At 51.0% G+C, this 22,553-nt stretch overlaps 1 protein-coding gene across 3 annotated transcripts in view; it reads right to left on the bottom strand.

The window, feature by feature from the left end:
• Col5a1 (collagen type V alpha 1 chain) overlaps positions 1-22,553 on the bottom strand; it is a 150,757-nt gene that overhangs the window by 55,536 nt on the left and 72,668 nt on the right. For all 3 annotated transcript variants that reach the window (XM_041674302.1, XM_041674303.1, XM_041674304.1), the window contains exons 13-27: positions 21,270-21,362; positions 19,202-19,258; positions 18,004-18,057; positions 17,668-17,721; positions 16,374-16,427; positions 15,125-15,178; positions 13,616-13,669; positions 12,026-12,070; positions 9,932-9,985; positions 9,301-9,345; positions 8,703-8,756; positions 8,465-8,509; positions 7,505-7,558; positions 2,680-2,724; positions 2,136-2,189 (exon numbers count right to left, since the gene is read on the bottom strand). In XM_041674302.1, coding sequence (XP_041530236.1) covers positions 2,136-2,189; positions 2,680-2,724; positions 7,505-7,558; positions 8,465-8,509; positions 8,703-8,756; positions 9,301-9,345; positions 9,932-9,985; positions 12,026-12,070; positions 13,616-13,669; positions 15,125-15,178; positions 16,374-16,427; positions 17,668-17,721; positions 18,004-18,057; positions 19,202-19,258; positions 21,270-21,362 — 816 coding nt within the window. The remainder of the gene's footprint in view (positions 1-2,135; positions 2,190-2,679; positions 2,725-7,504; positions 7,559-8,464; positions 8,510-8,702; positions 8,757-9,300; positions 9,346-9,931; positions 9,986-12,025; positions 12,071-13,615; positions 13,670-15,124; positions 15,179-16,373; positions 16,428-17,667; positions 17,722-18,003; positions 18,058-19,201; positions 19,259-21,269; positions 21,363-22,553) is intronic.

Raw genomic sequence — 22,553 nt, 5'->3', positions numbered from 1 at the left:
CCTTCTGGGTATCTAGAAGTCCCCAAAGAAGAAGACAGTGTGTGGGCCGTCCAGGTGGCTGTTCAAGCCCTACCTATCATCTCACTCTTCCAGGCATGTCCATGGAGGAGAGACACAGAACCACCAGAACCCTGTGGTGAACTCTCAGGTCCAGGCCTGCTGGCACAGACCTGCAATCCAAACTTCTCCTGAGGCTGAAGCAGGATCCTGAGTTTACGGCCAGCCACCTAGGCAGCTTAGTGAGAGTCTGCCTCAAACTGGGGATTTAGCTCAGAGGTGGGGTGCTCATCGGATATGTGCACCCTGAGTTCATCTCTTAGTGAGAAGGGAGAAGGGTGAGAGGGGATGTCTTTCAGCCCTTTCTGCCTTCAGAGGCCACAGTGAGAAGACCCAGGTATTGGAGCAGAAGGTGGCTCTAACCAATAATGAGTCTACTTGCTCCTTGACCTTGGACCTCCCAGCCTCTATTTCAAAACCCCTGATCACGGGATATCTCTTACGCAGACAGATAAGCCATGACAGAACCCTTTCTCATGGAGAAATTTAGGTTGGAAATGACCAGCTCTCCCTAGCCGAGAACTAACTATCCTAATAGTGGCAGCCAGGACCCCTACCTCTGCTGTGTCTGGACCTGGAACTCATTCGGTAGCCAGCACCACATCTGCTCTCAAGAGAACAAGGAGCAGGATCATCTATTCCTCTTGTGAAACCGTCTTAGAGCTTGCTTTCCCTGTGCTCCCACGTCTAGCTGGATTGCTCACGTCATGAGTGAATTTTAATCAGATAGATAGATAAAAGCATTCCCCATAAACATGCTAAAGTAAACACCTTTCGGCTTGCAGAGAAATTATGTAATTAGCCATGTAGAGGAGCTGCCAAAGGCTGGGGGTAGGCGACAGGAATTCCTAAGATAAACACGCATGCAGCTCCCATAGTCAGCACTGCTGCTCAGTTACCTTCCTTAGAGCAGTCACTAGGCATTCTGCTGGGGAAAGCGAGCTTAAGGAGCAACCTGACCCGCCTAAGGCTGCCGTCCTTGAGAGGCTGCTCTTGAGGAACGTCTCTGTTTCTGAGACGTGGAAGCAGGGCCATCGGGATTCAAGTCTAGCCTGAGGTACCATGCTAGGTGGGATTCTGCACGGTCTCTGAACACTGAGGTCCTGAGTTCTCCACCCCCACCCCCACCCCAGGGCAGCTGTGCACTTTGGGTCTGCATTCATGCTGGACAGAAAAGAAGAGCCACAAAGTAGACGGGTGAGGTCAGCAGCCTTGGTCATATTGATAAAAATTCTTCAAACCTAAGAAGTCATTCTGTGTGTGCGCTTGTGTACATATGCACACTCACAGGGCCACAACCGTGTTTCCTCTCCTGTCAGGTTTGAAGGAAGGAACTGTTATCTTTTGTTGACAGTGGGAAGCCTGGAGCTTTGAGATGCTGCTAAGCCCCTGTTATGGAGAAAGAAAAGGCCCTGTCCATGCTCATCTTCTACACAGGAATGTGCCTTCGCCCTGGGAACCACGGAACTCAAGATTAAATCACGCAGCTCAGAGCAAACACAGTTAGTGCTGAAGGGACAAAGGGGACCTTGCTCTCAATATTGCTCTGGTATTCTGTGTCCTGCTTAACAAGGTTCCAGGAATTTCTACCAGCAGAAACATGATTGTAAACAAATGGACATCTCCCATAAACCCTGCCTCCCAGGGATCTGAGAGGACACACTGGTCTTTTTTCTTTTCCAACATGTCAGTGGCTCAAAGGACTGTGTCTGGGTTTCCCCGGCTGGCCAGGCCCCTGCTTCAGGAGATCCTACCCGCTGTGAAAGGCTCCTGAGGTCAGCCTGGTCGGAAATGGTAAGCACCAGAGGACGGCCAGTACCACCTACTTCTTCACAGGCTGCCTAGGAGGTAGTCCCTTGCTCTATATCAGTTTGTACCTTGCTGTCAGACTGTATTCTCACCTGCTCAAACCTGTTGTTCTGGGTCCCAACATCTGTATACTGAACTGGGGAGCCAGGCCACGCTAGAGTGTTCGTTATGGGGCTTAACCACAGATTAACTTCCAGGAGGCAGTCGGGGCCATGCATCCATCCCACCCTGACGCCCGGGAAGACCCAAAGCTACAGAGTTCCTCTTACCTTGACTCCTCGTGGACCTGGGTAGCCAATGGGACCCTGGGGACCAGGAGGACCCTAAAACCAAAGGGAAAGACCATTAGCTACCTTCAGGTGTGAGTACCTGGGCAACCTCTGTGGAACCCTGTAAAGCCGCTTTTGGGACTATGCAGGAGGCCCTGCCTGCAGTCCACACAGATACTGATCAGGATATTGGAGGAAGCAGAATGGTGCCTTTCAAAGAGCATAAATGTCTAAGGACAATCAGATGCTGTGTCCAGCTCCAGGAAGCCAGGAGGGGATGGGAGAGAGGTAGCCATGCAACATAAAGAGACACAGCTCTTGCTCGAGAAAAGACAAATAAATGTGTCCCCATCCTAGGCACCTTGAGAGGAAATAATTTTCAGCTGGGGAACAGGGGTATCGTATTCAGGGAAATGACATCCTTCAACAGTCAAAAGGTCTTCCCAATGACTGACCGGCGCTTACAGTCCAGGTACTGCTCCCACCCTGCCTAGGAGACCTATAGAGAGACTGGCTGCTGGGGCCGGGTGCAGCAGGTACCTACCTGGCCTCCTTTCTCTCCTGGAGGACCTTCTTTGCCAGGGTGCCCCTGTCACAAGAGAGAAGTCTTTATTAGTTAGCCATCTGCTCAGAAAGTGGCTCCTACCTCTGCGGCATTTGTGTTGGTTCTGCAGCTGTGCCCTCTCCAGGAAAAACAAAAAAAAAAAAAAAATGGAAGTCAAAGATAGCTGGACAGGCAGGCAAGCTACTTCCAGTTCCTGGACTTCGGCTGCTTCCCCTGCAAAATGGGAAGAAGCAGTGTGGCCCTGCAGCTGGTTGCTCATGGAAGGGACCATGATGATGAGGGTATAGCAGGCCACCCAGTCTGAGGCCAGCCTACCCTCCAAGGCAGATTTCACAGCCCACAGAAAAGTCTATGCCATCACTTAAGGTCACACCAACCAAATGAACCTTCAGGACCAGACTCCTGAGCCCCCAGGAACCAACAAGAGCCACAGTGTTTGCCAAATACAGCAGCTGGCTATTTGGGGAAACTGAGGGCAGGTACGATAGAAAGAGGGCCATCTTGTCACCTGACTGAGTGCATCAGCACCCCAGTTTTTCTCAGTCACATTCCAGTGGCCCTGTAGAGGCATCTGGGCCCTCTGGTCATCTCCCACAAATCCACACCTGGGCTAATTCCATCCTACAGAAAGCAACATAAGCTCTGTATCACCAGACTGACCCTGGTGTTAGAGCCCTAAGTTCATAAGCAGTGAGTCACAGGTAGAGAGGAACACCTAAAAGACTGTGTTCATCTTAGGGACATATTGTCCCACTGCCACCATTTTCCAGCAAATAGAGGCCAGACAATGGGGGAGGGGCTCACTGCTACCTCTGGGTACATTGAAACTGCTGTGCATGCCTGGGCAAGTCACTTGCCTTCTTTAGGCCCATGTTTCCTCTAGCTTGAGTGGATTAAAGATCTGGAGCCCTAGACATGTGGGTTGCTCCTCTTAGTTGGATAACCAATTTTGCAAAAAAGCTCAGCAAGTGAGTTAGGACACAAAATTCCAGCATGGGAGCCAGGTAACTTTTGAGGGAAACTGAGGCACCCACAGGTGGACTGTACCTGCCACTCTGGCTCCGAAGACAAGCTGATCCAGTCCCTGCCTTTCAGAAACAACCGTGCTTAAGGCATCGGAGGCTCTCAGCTGAAAGACTGAATCTAAGACAGGAAGGAGAGCGCGTCCCCCCTCAGGGTAGCCAGAAGGTTAACTGTGGTCTTCCTCTCCATGCCCACCGGCCACAGACAGGGATGGGCAGGCACTACGGGAGGTCACACGCCAGGATCTCTGTGACACATGCAGCGAGCATCACTAGGGAAGCCAGATGCCCTCTCTGTGTGTAGCTCCTTCCGGGCCATGTTAGAGATGGCACATGCCCAACCACAGAGGGCATCAGAGACACCAAGGAGATATTCCCTAGGTGCTCAGCAACGGGAGTGTGGCCGACCAACAGGAGCTGGTGGACACCATGGCCATGGCTGACAAGATGCCTTAGATGGGTCTCAGCCATGTTCTAGATGGAAGCAGCTGCAGCAGGGAGGCGAGGGCCTCATTTTTTAACCAAGAGGCTGAGAATAGAAGAAAATCTAACACTGACAAATCTTCCTGCCGTGCAAGGCGAGGCTGTGTTCTCTCTCTGCCAGTGCACATTTTCCCAATATTTTACAGTGAATGTTACTTCCATAATGGAAAAATAATAAAGCTTAAATTATTTGTATTTGATATTTTTCTGATTAAAAAAGTAATATATGTTCATTGAAGACAATTAGGAGAGTAGAAAAGGAAATTAAACTCCTCCACAGCCCACCGTGCAGAGCCACGAAGCTGGTCGGGGGCACAGGCTTCCAATCCATTTTCTCTGCGTGTGTGCATACAAAGCGGGCAGGTATTATATGATCTGAATTTAATACTGGATCATGAGCACTTTCTCCAAACCCTGACTGTTCATTCACATTTTATTTTTACTGGCTCCATTTACCCATCATTTTGCTGTGTGCTGTGGAGAATTAATCATATTTCAGGGCACTGGGTATGACTTGAAACTCTCCCCCACTCCTCTCCCCCTCACCCCCACTCCTTTCCCCCCTCTGCCTCTCTGCCTTCCCCCCACTCCTCTCTCCCCCTCTGCTTTTCTGCCTCTCTCCCTCTATGTGTGTGCATGTTTGTGTGAGTGTATATACATGTGTGTGATTGTGTGTAGAGGCCAAAGGTTGATATGAGATGCTTTCCTCAATTGCTCTCCACCCTAACCATTAAAATGGGGTCTCTCATTGGACCTAGAGCTTTCTGACTTGTGAGACTGACTGGTTGCAAAGGCTCAGGGACCTTCCTGTCTTCTGTTTCCCAGCCCCGGAATTACAGGCATACACTGCCATGCCCAGCCTCTATGCATGCTGGGATAAACACTTTACTAACTGGGTCATCTCCCTGTCCTGTCAATCACTCTTTCTTCACAACCAAAACTAAACAAAGAGCAGAGGGAAATGGCCTCAGCACAAGCTGGCCTCTTCAAGGTTTATCAATAGCAAGCGGCTTTCATAAGAAAAACCATCCATCTTCCCTCCTTCCCAAACACATGGACAGCTGGATCTGGTTAGGGTCCCTGATGTTTTTCTGGTCCATCTGCCATCTTTGGGTCCTTCCCAGGGAGAAAGCAGGCCTCTTTCACAGTACATTTTAAAGTTTCGTGTTGGAATTGACAGGAAGTAGAACCCCCTAGGAAGAAGCCTTGGGGCATGTCTGTGAGAAAGTTTCTGAGGTAAAGACTCTGCCCCCTAACTATGGGCGCTCCATCCCATGGGCTGGGGTTCTGGACTGAAATAAAAAGAAGCAAGCATCTCTCTCTGCGTCTTAAAGAGGGACACAATAAGTCCAGCTGCTTTGAGCTTCCGCTGCTGTGACTTCCCCAACATGACGGACTGGACCTCCCTCAAACTGTGAGCCCCTCCGTCCTCAAGTTGCTATTGTCAAGTATTTAGTCACAATAACAAGAAAAGGAATTAGTATAGTCCCGAATAGAGACAGAGAGTTTACAGGCCAAAGGGTTCTGGTTCCCCACCTACAAAATCTAAAAGGAGACCATGCTCAGGGGCCTGACTCTCAAGAAGTTTCAGTGTGGGGAGAGGAATTCTAGGCCAAAACCAGCCAGGCCTATCGAGGCCAGAGACGCATCTGTTTGTGGAAAGGATACAGCCACTCACACTCGGACCATCTCCTCCCTGCAGGAGACACCCTGCATTAGACCTCCCTCTGTGGGCATCACCCACCACAGGAAACCGACACTAGGGAACCACGGTCCTGTGACCTGTGCTGGCCAACGGGGATGGATCGAGCCATCCATCTGCCGCCTCCCTCACCTCACCGTCTACTAGAAAGTGTGACATCTGCATCATTTTTTTTTTTGCAACACAAAATAAATGTCAGTTAAAGGACAGACGTGACACACGATGAGATGGCAGCCATTTTGCCCCTAAACTCCCCAGCATGTCCACATGGAGATGGCAGTGACCGCATGTGTTTGCTCAGACCAACCAAAGAGAAGCTGGGGTCTGAGAGGCACTGGCCCAGGCCACCCTCGGCATGGAGTGGAGCCAACAGCTCACGGTGAACCATTCATTCCCTGACCATTACCACACTCAACATCCCCTTTCAGTTTTTTTTCCCCTTTTCTACTTTTGCATGTGAGTACGTGGTGCACGTGTGTGTTTATAAGTCTGTCTACATGTAAGTAACCCCATGCATGTGTGTGGTCACATGGAGGCTTGAGGTTGGCGTCAGGAGTCCTCCCTGATCACCGTTCCACCTCAGTCACCGAGGCAAGGTTCTCTCAGACCAGAGCATGCTGGTAGAACTGGGCTTGCCTGCCAGCTTGCTGCGTTGAATCCCCGTCTCTGCTTTCCAGAGCTGACCACCCAGCATTTGCATAGGTTCTAAGGGTCTGAACCCTGGTCCTCATGTTTGTGTGGCAGTCACTTTCATCACTGAGGCATTTACCTACCCCCCATCCACCCCCTGCATTTAGTTTTTAATGGCGTTCTTAAAACAATAAACGAAACTGTCATAAATAATGAATGTATCTCATCCTGCTTTCCGAGATACATCCTTTCGGTTTCACTAAACACTAAAGAACATGAGAAGCCGGGAGAGGATAGTGGGAGGGGGGAGGGGAAAAACTGGAGGGAAGATTTGATAATTTACTTTTAAAAATATTTAAATTAAATTGAAAAACCCTCAAACCTGCAACATTTCCAGGCAGAATGGCAGCTGTGGGTAGCGTCACACACACACACACACACACACACACACACACACACCCCTGACTGCTTCCTCTTCCGTGCTCCCCCATTTCTGCACAGCTTGCCCCCAGATTGGACCTGTCACTCACTTGCTATTTCCAGGCCCTGTCTAATCTGGCTCCCCAGCTGTGCTCACTGCAGACACATGCCCCTCCTTCCAGCAGCTTCCCCCTAAATTCAGAGTGTGAACTCTAAAAATACCTCCGGCACACCCTGCCCCTCACTTCCCATACCGGTGACATGTGTGAGGGCTTGGAGCCCAGCCCAGTACTCTCACGGTTTCAAACACGATGCTGAGTTTGGGGGAACTAATTTGCACACCCCAACAAGAAAGTAGCGCTCCCACCACGTAGCCACATCCCCTCTGTGACAGGAACACGGTATGAAAGCTTGAGATGAATCTAGTAGTCACTCAGCACAGAGCACCAGTTCACATGAGTTTCACCCACAGTGGCTCAGGGACACCGATGTCCCCAGTTTCCTTTTGGGGAGGAGAGTGGGCAGAATGGGGAGGGGCACTACTCACCGGGGGTCCATCAGCACCGGGCATTCCTGGGAGACCTGGTTTCCCCAAAGGACCCTAGTACAAACCAGACAGTATGTGAGGAAATACCTTTGATGTTTACTCCGTCCCTGGGATACCCAGCCCTTCTCTATAAACTCCCAAAATAATTAAGATATTGTCCCTCAGGATAGCTGCTGTGGTCCTCGCTCCTAGCATCCAGTTTTCCCTGCACCCAAAGAAGTGCTTCCTTTGCCAGAACCTTCAGTTCTCTATGAGGGTACCCCACCCCCATCTTCCTTCTCCCTTACATCTCCTGAGCAAATGCTGGTGCCCTGGGAGCCTCCTGAAGCTGCTCCTGGCACAAGTGGCACCTATGAAGTCCCTCCCACAGCAGGGTAGCCACAGGGCCACCAGGCCACCATCCCCTGACATTCTTAGCAAGGTCCGGGTCCAGCACAGCCTGGCTGTCTGCATGACAAGCATTCCCAGGATCTGAATGCCCTCAGAACCACTCTAAAGTGTTTCTTGCCAGTCAAGACCTAGACATTCTGCATTTCCCGAAATAACACATGCATGGAGTTCTATGATGCCGTTGGGAGTATCTCAGGACACGGTAAGGGCTAGAAGTCTATGTGCCAAATTCACTAAAGCTCAACTAAATAAGATGCTCAATTCAATCTGAATTTCTGATAAATGGCTCATAGTTCATACGCAACAGTGTGTGCTGGTTTGGGGATCCCTCACCCCTTGCTAAAATCGGCACCTCCCCACATAGATGGAGAGTGAGTCGTGAAAGGATGCATGAATCAATTAATGAGAACGATTTAAGATCCTCCCTGAGGCTGGCATGTTTGGTTCCCAGAAGGTTAAACTTCAGGGCCTTCTGGAAAGAAAGGCCTGCTAGTGAAAACCAGTAGAACCCCAGGCCTGCAGGGCCCAGGAGCCATGCGCCCTCTGCATGCACCCAGCTGGCCCACCTACCTTTTCTCCTGGAGGACCAATAGCACCCTGGGGGCCTGGGAGACCCTGGAGGGGGAAGCAACAGGGGAATGAGGAGACTGACCAGGGAATCCCTCCACCGTCCTCCCACTGATTGCCCCCCCCCCCATCCAGAGACCAACCATGTGGATGGCAAAGCTATAGTCTGTACTTCTCAGACACCTGACCCGAACCTGGGCCCCACCCTGATGTTCCAAGTCACCTTTCCCAGGATACTTACCTGAGCACCGGGATTACCCTGCTGTCCGGGGGGCCCAGGCTCTCCCTGGGGACCCTATGGAAAAACAGAGGCAAAGGCCCTGAGAAGAGGGTCTAGGAACCTCATTTTCACTTCTCATCTTTTCCTCCTGTTCCGAACTGTCCAACAGAAGTCCCCTGGAATCAGGGGAACAGCTGTGGGAACAGCATTCAGGAAAAGGGAACCCACCAATGAAAGTAGGCAGAATCTTACACCCGCAGGATTAATGGTTTGACTCTGAAAGGGGGATGTGGCCTTGCACTGGCAGAGAGTGTGACAGGAACTGAGCAGGAAATAGTTTATTAGTAGAAAAGTGTGCCCTTGAAATAGGTCTAGAGCTAATAGACTCACTTCTGATGGCATTGACTCTTACTTGGGCCAACCTCGGTAAGAAATTCCCACTTGGGATTCTGACACCAGAGGCTTCTGCCACCAGAGGGCAGCACCAGGTCATGGGTCAGAGCCTAAGGTGCCCACTCTCCTGCCCCAGTTCCCAGCTAATACAGACTTCCACTGCCAGGCATGGACTGTGCCCACAGACCACCGCCACAAGCCAGATCATGTGACCCTTGGGACTCACCACATTTCCTTTTGGGCCGGGCTGGCCATCCATACCAGTTACACCCTGCAGGAGAGCGATAAGGAAATGAGATGCTTTCAACGTAGCCTGAGCAACCCCACCCCACATGCTCGGGCACGGGTCTGAGGTGACAAGACAGACTTGACTCTCCACCCCTTGCAGTCGGGGCTACTGACCCTTCACCAAGTGCTAGCAGACCCTGAGTACTACAAAAATCTCAACGGGGCTGAAAACTGTAGGGTCAGTCTGAGCCACCAAAAACAGAGCCCCAGTCAGAACCACGAGCCTCTGTCCCCTTCCAGAACTCCCAACAAAGATGCTGGAAGGCCTCTGAAGCAGAAACACGGTGTGGCATTCTGAGGCATTTCTTATGACAGAAAAAAAAAAAAAAAGTCAGCAGGCATTGTGTGCCTGAAAGGGAAGTGGAAAAGTCTCGAAGAACTGCGAGGCCAGCAACCTCGACCCTCCCCATTTTCTGGTTCTTCCTGTATGAGTACGCGTGACCCACAGCCCCTCATACCTACAGCCGCACACCAGTCAGTATGGCCTCATGTCCCCAGTGCCACTAGCTACTTAGAGGGTTTCTGGGGCCACAATGTGAATACATACGCCAAGAGGCGACAGAACTTACGGGAGGGCCAGGAGGTCCAGGAGGCCCTTTGGGCCCAAGCAGACCACGTGGTCCCTGCAAGAAGGAAGAACAAGGAAAACATGAAACCCAGCTGTAGGCCTGCCCTGCTTGTCTGCCCTGCACAGCCCATGGCCATCACCCTGCACCCCACTGGAGCTTAGCCGGTGAAACCAGAAGCCTAAGAGACACCGTCATGCCCCACTTATCCCATCCTCCTCTCTCCCTGGAAAGGGAATCAGAAGTGGAGGGTTCCTGAAAGAGGGGGGGCTCAGCTCGACATCAGGAATGTCTTCAGGGAAGGGGTCTTTCTCATTTGCCCCTGACACTCTGGGAAGTGAGCACAAAATCTCTCCACAGAAACTCATGAAATTCATGAAATTGCATTGCTCTGCAGGATCCAGTGTTTATCGCTGAGTCTTTCCTCAGTCTCTCTTCCCCGTGGCACACAATGCTGTCATTTCTGGGCTATCGGAGCTCAGGGATCAGAGAACAGGGTCAGAAGACAAAAGTCCTACAAGGAACTTCAGGGTCTTGTTGGGGACAGCTACTTAGGAAAGACCAAGCTGTTCTCTCCTCCCCTGGACATGGAAGGGTTGTTGGTGCAGGAGAATTGTCTGTATTCTGTCAATCATGTTTTAAATAAACGCTGACTGGCCAAGCAGGAAGTATAGGTGGGTCAGCCAGATTGGAAGTAGAAGCGGGGTGATGAGAACAGGAGAATGCTAGGAAGGAGGAAGCCCATTCCTTCCATTCCTGCCCAGACCACCAAAGACACAGGAAGTGATCTGCCCTGCTAAAAAAGGTACTGAGTCATGTGGCTAACATAGATAAGAACAATGGGTTAATATAAGCTACAAGAGCTAATAAGTAGCATGAGCTAATGGGCCAATCAATTTATAACCTAATGTAGACTCTCTGTGTGATTTTCTTTGGGGATTGCCAGCTGTGGGGTACTGGGCAGGACAGAAACCCTAACAAGCCAGCCCTCATGTTACAGGTTGTGTGCAATGCCTCCAGCCTCCACAAAGGGCCTGGTGTGAGGTGCCGTGGATGCTGATGTCTGGGGTGGATACAGGGCTGCAAGGGAACGCCCCGCCTTAGGGATTACAGGCTTCCCCACAGCCTCGGATCTCAAGTGCCCTGATTTTGACAGAACCTTTTTAGATGGGAAAAAAAAAAAAACCTCATGACACCTTTTCCTCACGTTCACTGTCCTAAACGCTTCCTTCATTACTTTCATGCTTAGTCATAAATATTTTTGAGACACTAATAACCCAGAAGGCACCGCTTAGATGTGTGTTAAGGAGAGCGGCGCTGATGGAGCCTCCTCAGTGGCTAATCAGACATCTAGGGTATAATTTCATCCCAAATGAACCTGAGCGTGCCGACCTTGCACTCTGCCCTGTGCGGTGTTTGCGGCATAGCTCATCAATTAGCTTCACCAGATGCGAATGGCCGCCTGACTTGGATAACGAAGGTAGGTTTCTGAGCGTCAGTAAATGAAAGATAATTAATGTCCTTTTACCCTTGTGAAAATCTGCTTTAAGCCTAAATACAAATTGGCTGGCTGAAGGCAGCTTTTCTTGCAGTGGACCGGGCAGCACCCTGGAGGGTGCAGTTGCCAGGCCTGGAGCAAGCTTGGGCCTATTCAGTCCCCTTGACTGTCCCAGTACCCACTATGGCTACTAATTGGACACCTGCCATGGCACCCTGGACACCAGCACAATGTCCTAGAGGCCTATCATGTTACTTAGGTGCCTGCTATGATTCATGAGGAACACACACCATATCGTGTCTTCCTGTCTACTCTGACACACTTGGGTGCCCACCGTAGTCCCTCTGAATGTCCTCCATGTTGCACGTGGGACATAATTTCCCTGGAACTACGATGCCCCTGGGCATTTTCTAGAGCTTCCTCCCGGAGAAAGGGTCAGTATACATTCCCCAGAGTTACCCAAGCTAGTGTCCTTCTTCTTTTCTATCCTGGGCAAATGTCACTTGTCCCCTTCTTCCAACCAAGCTCTCTAATCTACACACCCATCAATTCCCAACTGTGTAACTGAGGCCCAGAGTCCTCCCCCATCAGCGACTTACAGGCTCCCCAGGCAGCCCCCTGGGTCCAACTTCTCCATCGTCACCCTATGGAGGAGAGAGAGAGGATGATTAAGGTCAAACTTTGAGGTCTGGATACCCAGAGGCCACCTCCTAGCACCGTACAGCAGGATTCCGTCCGCTCTGCTCGGACATATGCTAATTTGCTAGTGCTGTTCCCATAGGAGAGGCCCCTGTCCTCATTCTGGAGCTACAAGGGTGCAGCTGCTGCAGGGAAACCGTGAAGCTTGGAAGCAGGCCCTGCTTGCCAGCTACATTCACAGCCGCAGCAAAAGCAGCTAGTCAGAGCACTTATGGAGTTCAAGGCCTTAGTCACCCTCATGAGTAACAGAAACTGAGAAACAGGGACATCAGAGGAGGGACAGAGGAGCCCTGGACAGACTGTTCTGAGCTCGGAGTCTCTCAAAGTCCAAAGCAGCCACAGAAAACTCAGAAGAGCCTTTTCCTCCTAACGCCAGATGGGATGGTTGTCCTGCTTCCATCGGGTCACACCCAGGGATGCTAGCCAGGGCACATCTCCCTATCACACAACTCATCTCTCCTGCCTTCCTCACACACAGAGACATACGTGCTCCTGTACAGCCTGCCTGCACACAAGCTTATGTGTGTCTACATTGAATACATCTGCTCACTGACGCATCACATACACACATATATGCATGCATCTGGGAGTAGACTTTTGCATCCACGGCAGTGTACATGTATGTGCACACCCTGTGTGCACACATATGTACACAAAGGCATACAAAACACAGTGCAATCTGTACATGAAACACAGATAGCTGGGCACACAAATGCACATACGTGAACCCACACCCACATTTTCTAAATCAAGGGGTGGGGCAAACAATAGTACCCCTCTCCTTCCTCACCTTACAGCTGATTAGGCCAAAGCCGAGAAAGGGGAAACTCCCTAGCAAAGTCCGAAACTGGAGAGGGTACAGCTTCTCTCCCACTTTCCTGGGCTTCTTGAACCTCCCAACGATAGCATGAGGAGCCCATACATCTCATCACTCATTCTTGGTCATGCACATCTGTGCTCTGGCCCGAGTATGAGCTTAATCTTCAAGCCCCTCGAAGATACTCGGGACAGACCTGAGGAGGCCTCTGGATACAGAGCCCAGGCTAAGGAGCCCGCCGCCAGCCCTTCCCTCCCTCTGTTCCTATATTTGGTTGTTTCGCCCTTCCCTCCCTCTGGGGCCAGAGATAATGACTTTCCTCTTTCCTCCACCCCCTGCTCTCCTCCTCTAGCCCTTGCTTCTCCACCTGACACCTCATTTAGATGAGATCAGCAGAGAGGCCGAGCTCATTAAGCCCCTGGCATCTCCCCTCCATAGGATCCGGGACACCTGCCTCCTATAGTTAGAAGCTCCGCTTCTGAAACCCATGACAGTTTGACCCTCACGGGCAAGAAGGATAAGGTAAAATGAGTGCTTATGCCTTGCTTCAGTCTCAGAAGCACACAGCCACCTGCCTGGGCCAACATGCATGCCTCCTTTCCCCAGCACCCCCATTAACCCTGTCGGGCCCATACTCACAGTTTTCCAGGGAAAGGGATGCTGAGATACGTACCCTTTCTCCATCTTCTCCTGGAAGTCCAGGTGGGCCGGAAGGACCAGGGTCACCCTAGTAAGTCAACCAGGGTCAATGTTAACCACTGCAGAGCAGGTTGTCAACAACTATTCCAAGCCCCTTTCTCTGTCTCTTAAATCTAACCCTGAACACCACAGGGAGCAGGCTAGCTCCCCTGGGAGGAGGATATACGCTGAGTGTTCAGTCTATGGGGTTATTCACAGAACCTTGCACCTAAGTCCCATCTGGACAGTTTGATGGCAGCAGAATCATCCGACTGAACACCTAGCAGGTGTAGCAGGAGACACAGACACATGGTGCACTTGGGGTGAGGGAAGATACCGCAGAAAGGTACCACCCAGGACCAAGAATCCCTGAAGGTCAGGGCTAATTTACCTCATGAAAACCTGCAGTTCCAAGCCTCGCCTGTAGCAGGTGCTCAATGTGTGCTCTCATCAGTAGGTCAAAAGTATTGCACACACACACCTCCTATCCAAAGACTGCCACTGGTGGCTGTGAGTTTGCCCGTGTATAAGCATGATTGTATTGTTGCATCCCCGTGTACACAGTATATGCGCATGCATGTACTGTATATGTATGTATACCCATGTCTGCCTGTATGTGTGGGTGTGCCTGGGTAAGTATGAATGTCTGTCCCATGTGTACTTGTTTACATACATGTGTGCTCCTGTGTATATACATGTATATGTACATGGATGTCTATATGCCTGTGTCTGTTTGTACCTATAGCATATGTGCTTATGAATGTGTGCATATATATCTAAATCCTATATGATTACACTTACATAGATGTCTCCATGCTTGTATGTGTGTACACATGTGTGGGCCTGTGAATATATGTATACATGTATGGTATGCATGTGTGTGGCTAAGAATGTGTGCATATGCATATGTGTGTGGATGAGTATGTGTACCTGTACTTTTGTATATTGTATATGCCCATGAAGGTATCTGTGTACATGTGTGTAATACATATACGTGTGCCTGGATGTCCCAAACAATGCTAAAATTGGCTGACAAACCCACTTCAGGGCAAAGCAGGTCAGAGAGGATTCATTCCAGCTGGGGTGAGAAAGGCGAGCAGGCACCAAGGTGGCCAATTCAAGGCCCCCTTAGCCCCACCATCCAGAGCCACAGCCTTACGTCCTGACTCTGCAGCTTGCATGTAATATGGTTTCCCATGCATGTGAAGCCTCCCTTAGGTAGGAACTGGGTTCTAGAAGGTTTTAAAGCTAGTTCTAATGGGCATATTCCCTCATTTCCCTGTACCCTATGATGCCCTGGGGATGAGACACCTGCTGGGCTTGTTTCATGAGCTACAGTAGGAAATCAACTTCTGTGGTCTAGATCTCCATCAACAGAGACTTCATTCTGGGGGTCAGTTCTGTGAACAGTTACAGCGCTTTACACAGGGACACTGTGAAATGGGGGAACCTGACCCCATTTAAGGAACCTGAGACTTTCCCGAATCCCACAGCAAATACTCACCCTGTGGCCCTTCTCTCCTGGCAATCCAGCCAAGCCATCAAAGCCACGGTCACCCTGCAAGGACAAGAAAACTCCATCAAACACCTATACAAACCCTCAACTCAGCGCCCTGGACCCAGGGTTCTCTCATGGCCCCTGCACAGTGCTCCTGTCTCAGGCCACTGGAGAGCCTGAATATGCCACCTCCTCTCTCCCAGCAAGGCAGAGACTGGGAAGGGAGGAGCACTGTTGCACCCATGCCAGTCCCCATGCCAAAGCCAGGGCATCCTTGGGAATGCAGACATGCAGTTTTATCCGTGGCCGCTGCAAAGTCAGCATGTGTTCATTTGCTCTGAGGTCCCCCTGCAGGGGTGGTCTCATCTGTCCTGATGGTGGCAGCCTTGTGTCCTGAGGGCCGTCACACACAGCAGCTCACACTCACTGGTGAAGGCCCCAGCATCGTCACCTGCAGGGACTCTGGCTCCTGTCTCCCAGCCTCATAGAGCCCAGTATCAGCATCCCATCTTGTGGGTGTATAAGCCAGGTAGGATGAAATCAAGAGTGGAGTATTTGAGGCTTTTCATGACTTTGCAGTAAAAGATCAAAAACTACTTGACAGAACAGGAATATTTCCCTCTGTCTGTCATTCACGGCCTTCAGTGTCCATTAACTCAGGGTTCACAGGAAGCATTCAGGACTTTGGAACCAGGGAATCCAGCACAGATGTGCTGAGCAGGGACAGTTCATGGAGGAGAGCATTCATACAGGGTCATGGGAAGAAGGATGAACCCAGGATCCACAGCATCAGGGGGAAAAAACAGTTGTCATGCATCTAGACAAGTCCTATGCGTACACAGGAGCCCCTGTTCTGCAGGTGTGTCTACTCAACCCCACAAGGTCCAGGTCCTGACTTCCCAGGGCAGTATAGGAAGATTCATGTCCCATAGACTTGGGATCATCTGGCCACTCATGCCCCCAAGAATGTGGCCTGTTTATCTGCACACTCCCAAGGGGTTCTCACAACTGAAGTCACCCCACCTCACTCAGTGCCCATAAGAAGAGGGAACCTGCCCTTTTAAAGAGATTGATGCTCACCTACGCAATTCAACTGTCAATCTCTCCCCCGAAACACACCAAAGGGACTCATCCAAGAGAGTCAGCACACCCTATAGTCACACTCGTCACACATGATGGTTATGTCATCAACATGACATCAGGGATGATGGTGAATGTGGTCCCCTGACATAAGGAGGTATGGGTGACAGCCTACCTTGGGGCCTGTTTGTCCAGGCATGCCTCTGGCTCCATCACTCCCAGCACGGCCCTGGAACAGAGAAGAAAAGCAGTCCGTATGGAAGAAAAGGCAGCCCGCCATATCCTCTGGGAGCAGCTTCCCAGCAAGCCAAGCTGAGGGTGGAGATCATGGAAAGTACTCTGGCCAAGGGAGATTGTTCAGTGTCATCAGACTGGACAGGGGACCCAGATCCAACAGGCCAAGGCCATGCCACACCACTGACCAACAAGTAAGACTATAATGTTTGTCTCACTACGATTTGCCCAGGAGCCTGGTACCACCTGTCCTTCTAGGCTTGGGAAGGATGATGGGATTTGGGAAAACCAGTACAGAAAGCTCGATTTTATGGCTCCAAAGACAAGCTCTTTGCTACCACTGGGAAAAATATTAAAGACCAAAGATTCATGGGAACAATAAAGGCCTCTCTAGGTCCATCTGAGTACGAGAGAGATTCAGAGGGTGTGTGTCCCACTCAGACAACACAGCGACCTATAGGCAGGGTCTGCCCTGGTCACCCATCTTGTCTACTCTCACACCTGCTTCGTAGTCATGGAAAATATTCAAGAGCAAGCCCAGGGTTCCCAGTTGATTGCCATGGGACTGAAGGCCAAGTGGGGACCTTCAGTGTCTGCTATATAAGCTATAGTCACCACAGGAGAGGCACAAGGGAACAGGGATTCCCTGCCAAGCCCCTGCTCACTTGTGAGACACACCAGCATCTTCTTTCCTGTCTCCTGTAGGTAACTGGTCATGGGTTAGGGGAGGCATGGTCAGGCATGGAGGCCGTGTGGACAGTGGTGGCTTTGGTCTCCATATGCAACACCTGATAAGGTCTGTTTGTAGCAACAGGATGGGCTAATTCAGACTTTTCTACTAGTCTTCCTGGAGTGTGGTCATCACTTTTTAATAGTGTGGCATCTTGTAGCAGCTGTACTCCTGAGGAAACCAGCTGGATCCATCCAGGAGAACACCTTTATCAACAGGAAACCCCAAAAGGCTAGAGGACTTAAGGAAGGCAGGAACTGAAAACAGTCACTTCTAGAGAGGAGGCACGAGGTGGCCCCAAAGACAAGGCCCACTATCAACCATCAATGATGTGGATCCAACTGCTGTGACCTGTCTGGTAGGACAGCATTTGTTCCTAAGCAGAAGCTCAGACACAGCCTCGGAGGTAGACATGGGACAATGAGTCCCTGAAGGGGACAATCTACCTCAGGTCTGGGCATGGATGCCGCCGCCATACCACATGTTTGTAGCACCTAGCACTTACCCGTCTTCCGGGCTTCCCCGTTGGGCCAGGTGGACCTTGCACACCTCGCGGACCCTGCCAGAAATCAGAGGACAAAGCATCAGGGTATGGCCCTCTTCAGAGGAAGAAGAACGTTCATCCCCATGCTTGTCAACCTAGCCTAAGGCTTCCTGTTCCAGTTGCCCACATGTGGGCATCCCAGGCCCAAGACAGAGATCCAACATTAAGTGGGGGCACAGAGAGCCTGTTCTAAGGTATCAAAGGACAATTCTTCCTGATTTGGTTGAAGAACTGGGCCACCACGAGAAACCAGGAGCCACCATCCTGAAAGCAAAACAGGGGTAGGTTTACACATACCTGAGGTCCCATGTCTCCTGGCTCACCCTTCAAGCCTCCGCTCCCAGGAGGACCCTAAGGAGACAGTATAAGATTAGTGTGTACTCAGACAAGTGACACAGGACACAGCAAGGCTGCACGGGGTGGATCACGAGGCTGGCCAGCCTACTGCGACAAAGCAAAGAGCATGACTTCTGGGAGGCGGGGGGGACCTGTAGCTGCTGGGGTCTCTTCCTCGTTCTTCATGGAGCCCCTGGGGATGGAGCTCACAGAGTCCATGAAATCCAGGGAGAACAACTTGGCCTATGGTTTGTTACAGCCCCTAGCTTGGAACACACTACATAGCCTATGTTCCAGCTCAAGAGTTCCTGGGAGACTGGCCTCACCTCCTGGGTACTGAACCCAGGCCTGGGGATGGGAGGCAGCATATGACAAAGTCATTAGGGGCCCAATGGTACAAGAATTCTGTGTCCTTGGAATTGGGCATTTAGCTCAGTGGTAGAGTGCTTGCCCAGCAAGTGCAAGACTCTGGGTTCCGTCCTTGGCTCTGGAGGGCGGGGAGGTAGCTGTGTCCTTGTAAGGTCCTACTCCCGGTCCCCAGAGCTTGTCTTTGACACTTGAATGACAGCTGAGTGTCCCTGGATATATGACATCCATGCTGTACTGTTAGGCCCCAGAGGAGAGTTAACCATCTAGACCAGGCAAGGGAAGACTGTAAACCTTGTGGTTTCCCTGCATTGGGGTCACCTTTGACCCTGGAACAGAACTGTAAGGAAGAAGACTCCAGAAAGACAGAAAAGCTGATTCCTCATGAACCAAAGGTGCAGCAGCATAGCAATACGGGCTCAGCCTCTGAGGACATCTCCAGGCCTTTAGCATAGCAGCCCCCTCCCCCACCCCCGTGATAAGAGAGAAGTGAGAGTAGCCTAGAATGTGTGCTTTAGAGAGAGAGCTTGGAGCTCAGATGCAGAGGTGAGGAGAGAGTACCCCCATTCTCCCATCATGCTTACTCTGAAGACTATTTCCCAGGAATTCCCCCAAAACTTCAAGTGACCTTAAACACAGCCATCCCCCTCGCACACACACAAACATGCTCCCACAATCGGATGAAACAGTTCCTGAAACCTGTCTGAACTGGCTCCCAACTGGGAACAAGGTCCTGAGCAGAGGGCCATCCAGTGTTCCCCACCCACTGATCCCAGACCTGCCAATCACTCACCATGGGGCCGGGTCTCCCGGTGAGACCCATTGGACCAGCTGGTCCCCTCAGTGCCAACTGAAAAGGAAAGGGGAGAAGATCAGGAAAAGGCTATGGGTGGACCTGTCCTGGCTTTCTGGCCAGGAGGAAAAGGGGCCTAGGACTGGAGGTTCACAAGAGGTCTCACCCACTCAATTCTGGGCTCTCTGCATCCACAGAGAAGCAGGGCACAGAGGGAGAAATCAGTGCTACCCACTGCCCTACTGTGGGCAGGGTCCCCAACGTCTTCCTCTCTTCCAGCACTGCTGGAGAGACCCTGCTTGTGGAACCTCCTCCCTCCATACCAAATCTGAAATGTAGTCTCCCTTCCTGGGCTGAGCAGAGGTGTGTATTTTCCCTGTTTCATTTCCTGAGAGGCACTAGGTACTCTCCAGCAATGACAGAGGTGTGTGTGGCGCATGGCAGAGCCTGGGGACCCTGGGCTCTTTCTCACACACTGAATCCCAACTTGGTGTGGCTCCTGCCAGTGGCCACACAGGCTCAACTTGTCTTCCTCTCCGTTGTGGGATTGCAACCTCCACCACAGTGCCATCTTAAGTTTGGAAGGTTATTTTGCATTTTAAAGCTCTCTGAGGGTTAGGGAGATGGTAAAATGCTTGCCATGCAAACATGAGAATCTGAGTTAGGATTCCCAGCATACATGTAAAAGGCCAGATGTTCCAGCACCTGTCTCTCTCTATCCCCTGTGCTGGAAGGCAAAAACAGCTGGATTCCTGGAGCTAGCCAGCTTAAGCAAATCAATGAGTACCAGGTTCAGTGAGAGACCTTATCTCAAAATAAAATAGAAACCGATAGAGAAAAATACATGACATTCACCTCAGGCCTCCACACACATGAACACACAAGTAACAAATATACCCATATATACACAATAAAAAATGTAATATTAAATAATATTAAATTTACAAATAAAAATATACAGTATTAAAAGCATTCCAAAAATATCAGAGCTGGAGAGATGGCCCAGGGGTTAAGAACACTTCTTCCAAAGGACCCAAGTTCAATTTCCATCACCCACATGGTTCACAACCATCTGTAACTCCAGTTCCAGAGGATCTGATGCTCTCTTCTGGCCTCTGTGGGCACCAAGCACACACAGAAAATAAAAGTAAATACATCTTTAAAAAAAAAAAAAGTCTTACAAGCTCTCTCTCTCTCTCTCTCTCTTTCTCTCAGTTGACTTTGATAAAATGCACTGATAAAGAGGCCAGGCAGGCCCATGTCAACAAACCTAATCCCAGAAGAGCCATATCCGATTTGGGTTTATCACTGGCTGGCCTCTTCCATGGCAACTACATGATACTGAAACCGTCCTTCAGCTACCCCAGTGTACTCTGCCATTAACGTCTGTTCTGCACTGCAGAGTAGTGTCAATAGTTCCGGAGTTCTATGTTGGCTTCATCCACACTTCACCAGAGGATCACCCACCTGCCCACCCCACTGGCTAGTGGCAGCATCAGGCCAGTTACTGGCCATCAGGAATCTGGAGCCACGTTCTCTAATGATGCCATTCCTGATGGGCTTACTCAGGAAGGAGGGGACCCTGGACCCAGATCTGTGACTCTGGGCTCAGTGTGAGAGACCCTGGACCCAATGCAAGAGCCTTGTGGGTCCATGAAAGATTCTGGGTCCAGAGTGAGGCACCTTGGGTCTATAAGCTCTCTCCTAGGGTGTGTCCTTGCACTCAATAAGAACCCCAGCCCAGGGAAACTGAGTCAACCATCCAGCATCCCCACCCAGAGCCCTGAGAGTTCCTTTCCCCATGGCTAGCCCCAAGTGCAAGGCCTGGCAACAGAGGTGAGTGTTTGCATTCACTGGATCAGACAGGCTGCAGAGATCCAGAGGCCTCTCACCCCTCATTGTGGACAGAGCACCCCTGAAAACTCTCCTTAAGCTCCCCACATTCTCCAGCTGTATGTGGAGGACCCAACCTTCCCTATGCTTCTGACCAGGCAAACTGTGAGACAATCGTTTGATCTCTGCAGCCACCGGGGCCAGGCTGTGAACCCCAGGCATTCACACTACTCACCCTGGCTTGCTGGAGGATAGCCTGGGCCTGGGACTCCTGGGCAGAGACCATGGGGCCCTTAGAGCCAGCATCGCCACCACCTCCAAACCGGAACTGCAAGACAAAGGTGAAGGGTCACTAGGGAAGAAACATGGCACCCACTCTGACCCTAGCATGAGGTGGGTCTCATGGTCCTTATGTAAGCAGAGACTTCCAATCCCAGAACCTGCATCCACCTGTGTTCCACAGCAATCACAGCTCTTCCTGTAGCGTGGACACCTGAAACCCGGCCCTGTGCTCACAAAGGACTTTGGGCCTTCATTGCTTTGCACCCTGAGAGCCACAGACCCTCACCACTGCAAAACATAACCAGGGGTCAAAGAAATAGGGCTAGGTCCAAAGGACCTGCAAGGGACACCGTGGGCTGGGTCTCCCTTAGTGTGACATGCGCCTGGGGCATACAATGCAGCTGGTGCTCTTGTTCTGAGACCTTAGAAAGAGACCAGGAGCACCAAATGCCACTTTCTTCAACATCTGTCCCTGAGAGGGGAACCTGCCAACTTTCCGTCCCCATCACACCAGCTGGCCCCGGAGCACTGTGCTTAAAGAGCAGAGCTGAGAACAGTGCTGAGGGCACAGACCTGGGAACACAGTGATGAAGGCACAGGGCTGAATCCAGCCCTGAGGACACAGGGCTCAGGCACAGTGAAGGAGACAGGGGCTAAGGAAAACAGTCAAGAACAAGGTGGCTGAGGGGCTGGCCCAGCCCCGCCTATGCCTCCCTCTAACTCCTCACTTCCCCAGGTTTGTTAGGCCTGGCCTACCTAGAACCCTCGCTCCTGAGGGCACTTCTGCAACCGTCCCAGCTATTCTCTGGAGGAGAGACAAGAGTCCAGGGCATGTACCCCTTTCTTCATAGTCTCCTATAACTGCAGAGACCCCAATGCCAGCAGCAGTGGTTGCGTGCTGGCTACAAGGACACAGATATCTAGAAAACTTCTTGGTTTGGATCCTGAGGCCAGGTTGGCTTCCAGCTACTCTCTGAGCTCCAAGTCTTTCATCTATGAATGATTGACCTGAGGGACCATTCTCCACTTATCACAGACACAGAATATAAGCCTGGGCTTCATTCTTATTACTTAGGATTAAATTGCAACTCCAATAGGAAGTCTCACCTAGACGGTTCTAGAATAAACCACCACAGTTACAGAAGACGGTACAGAAGTAGCTTCCAATGAACCACACCCACAAAACCCATTCCTGGGCTACCACATATCCGTGCACACACATCCCTCCAGGACCTAC

The sequence above is a fragment of the Microtus oregoni genome, unplaced genomic scaffold, assembly GCF_018167655.1.
Source record: "Microtus oregoni isolate MIOR12 unplaced genomic scaffold, Mior012 000025F_ref0000491, whole genome shotgun sequence".
In the NCBI taxonomy this organism is placed as follows: Eukaryota; Metazoa; Chordata; class Mammalia; order Rodentia; family Cricetidae; genus Microtus; species Microtus oregoni.
This window is presented reverse-complemented; position numbering and strand designations above follow the sequence as displayed.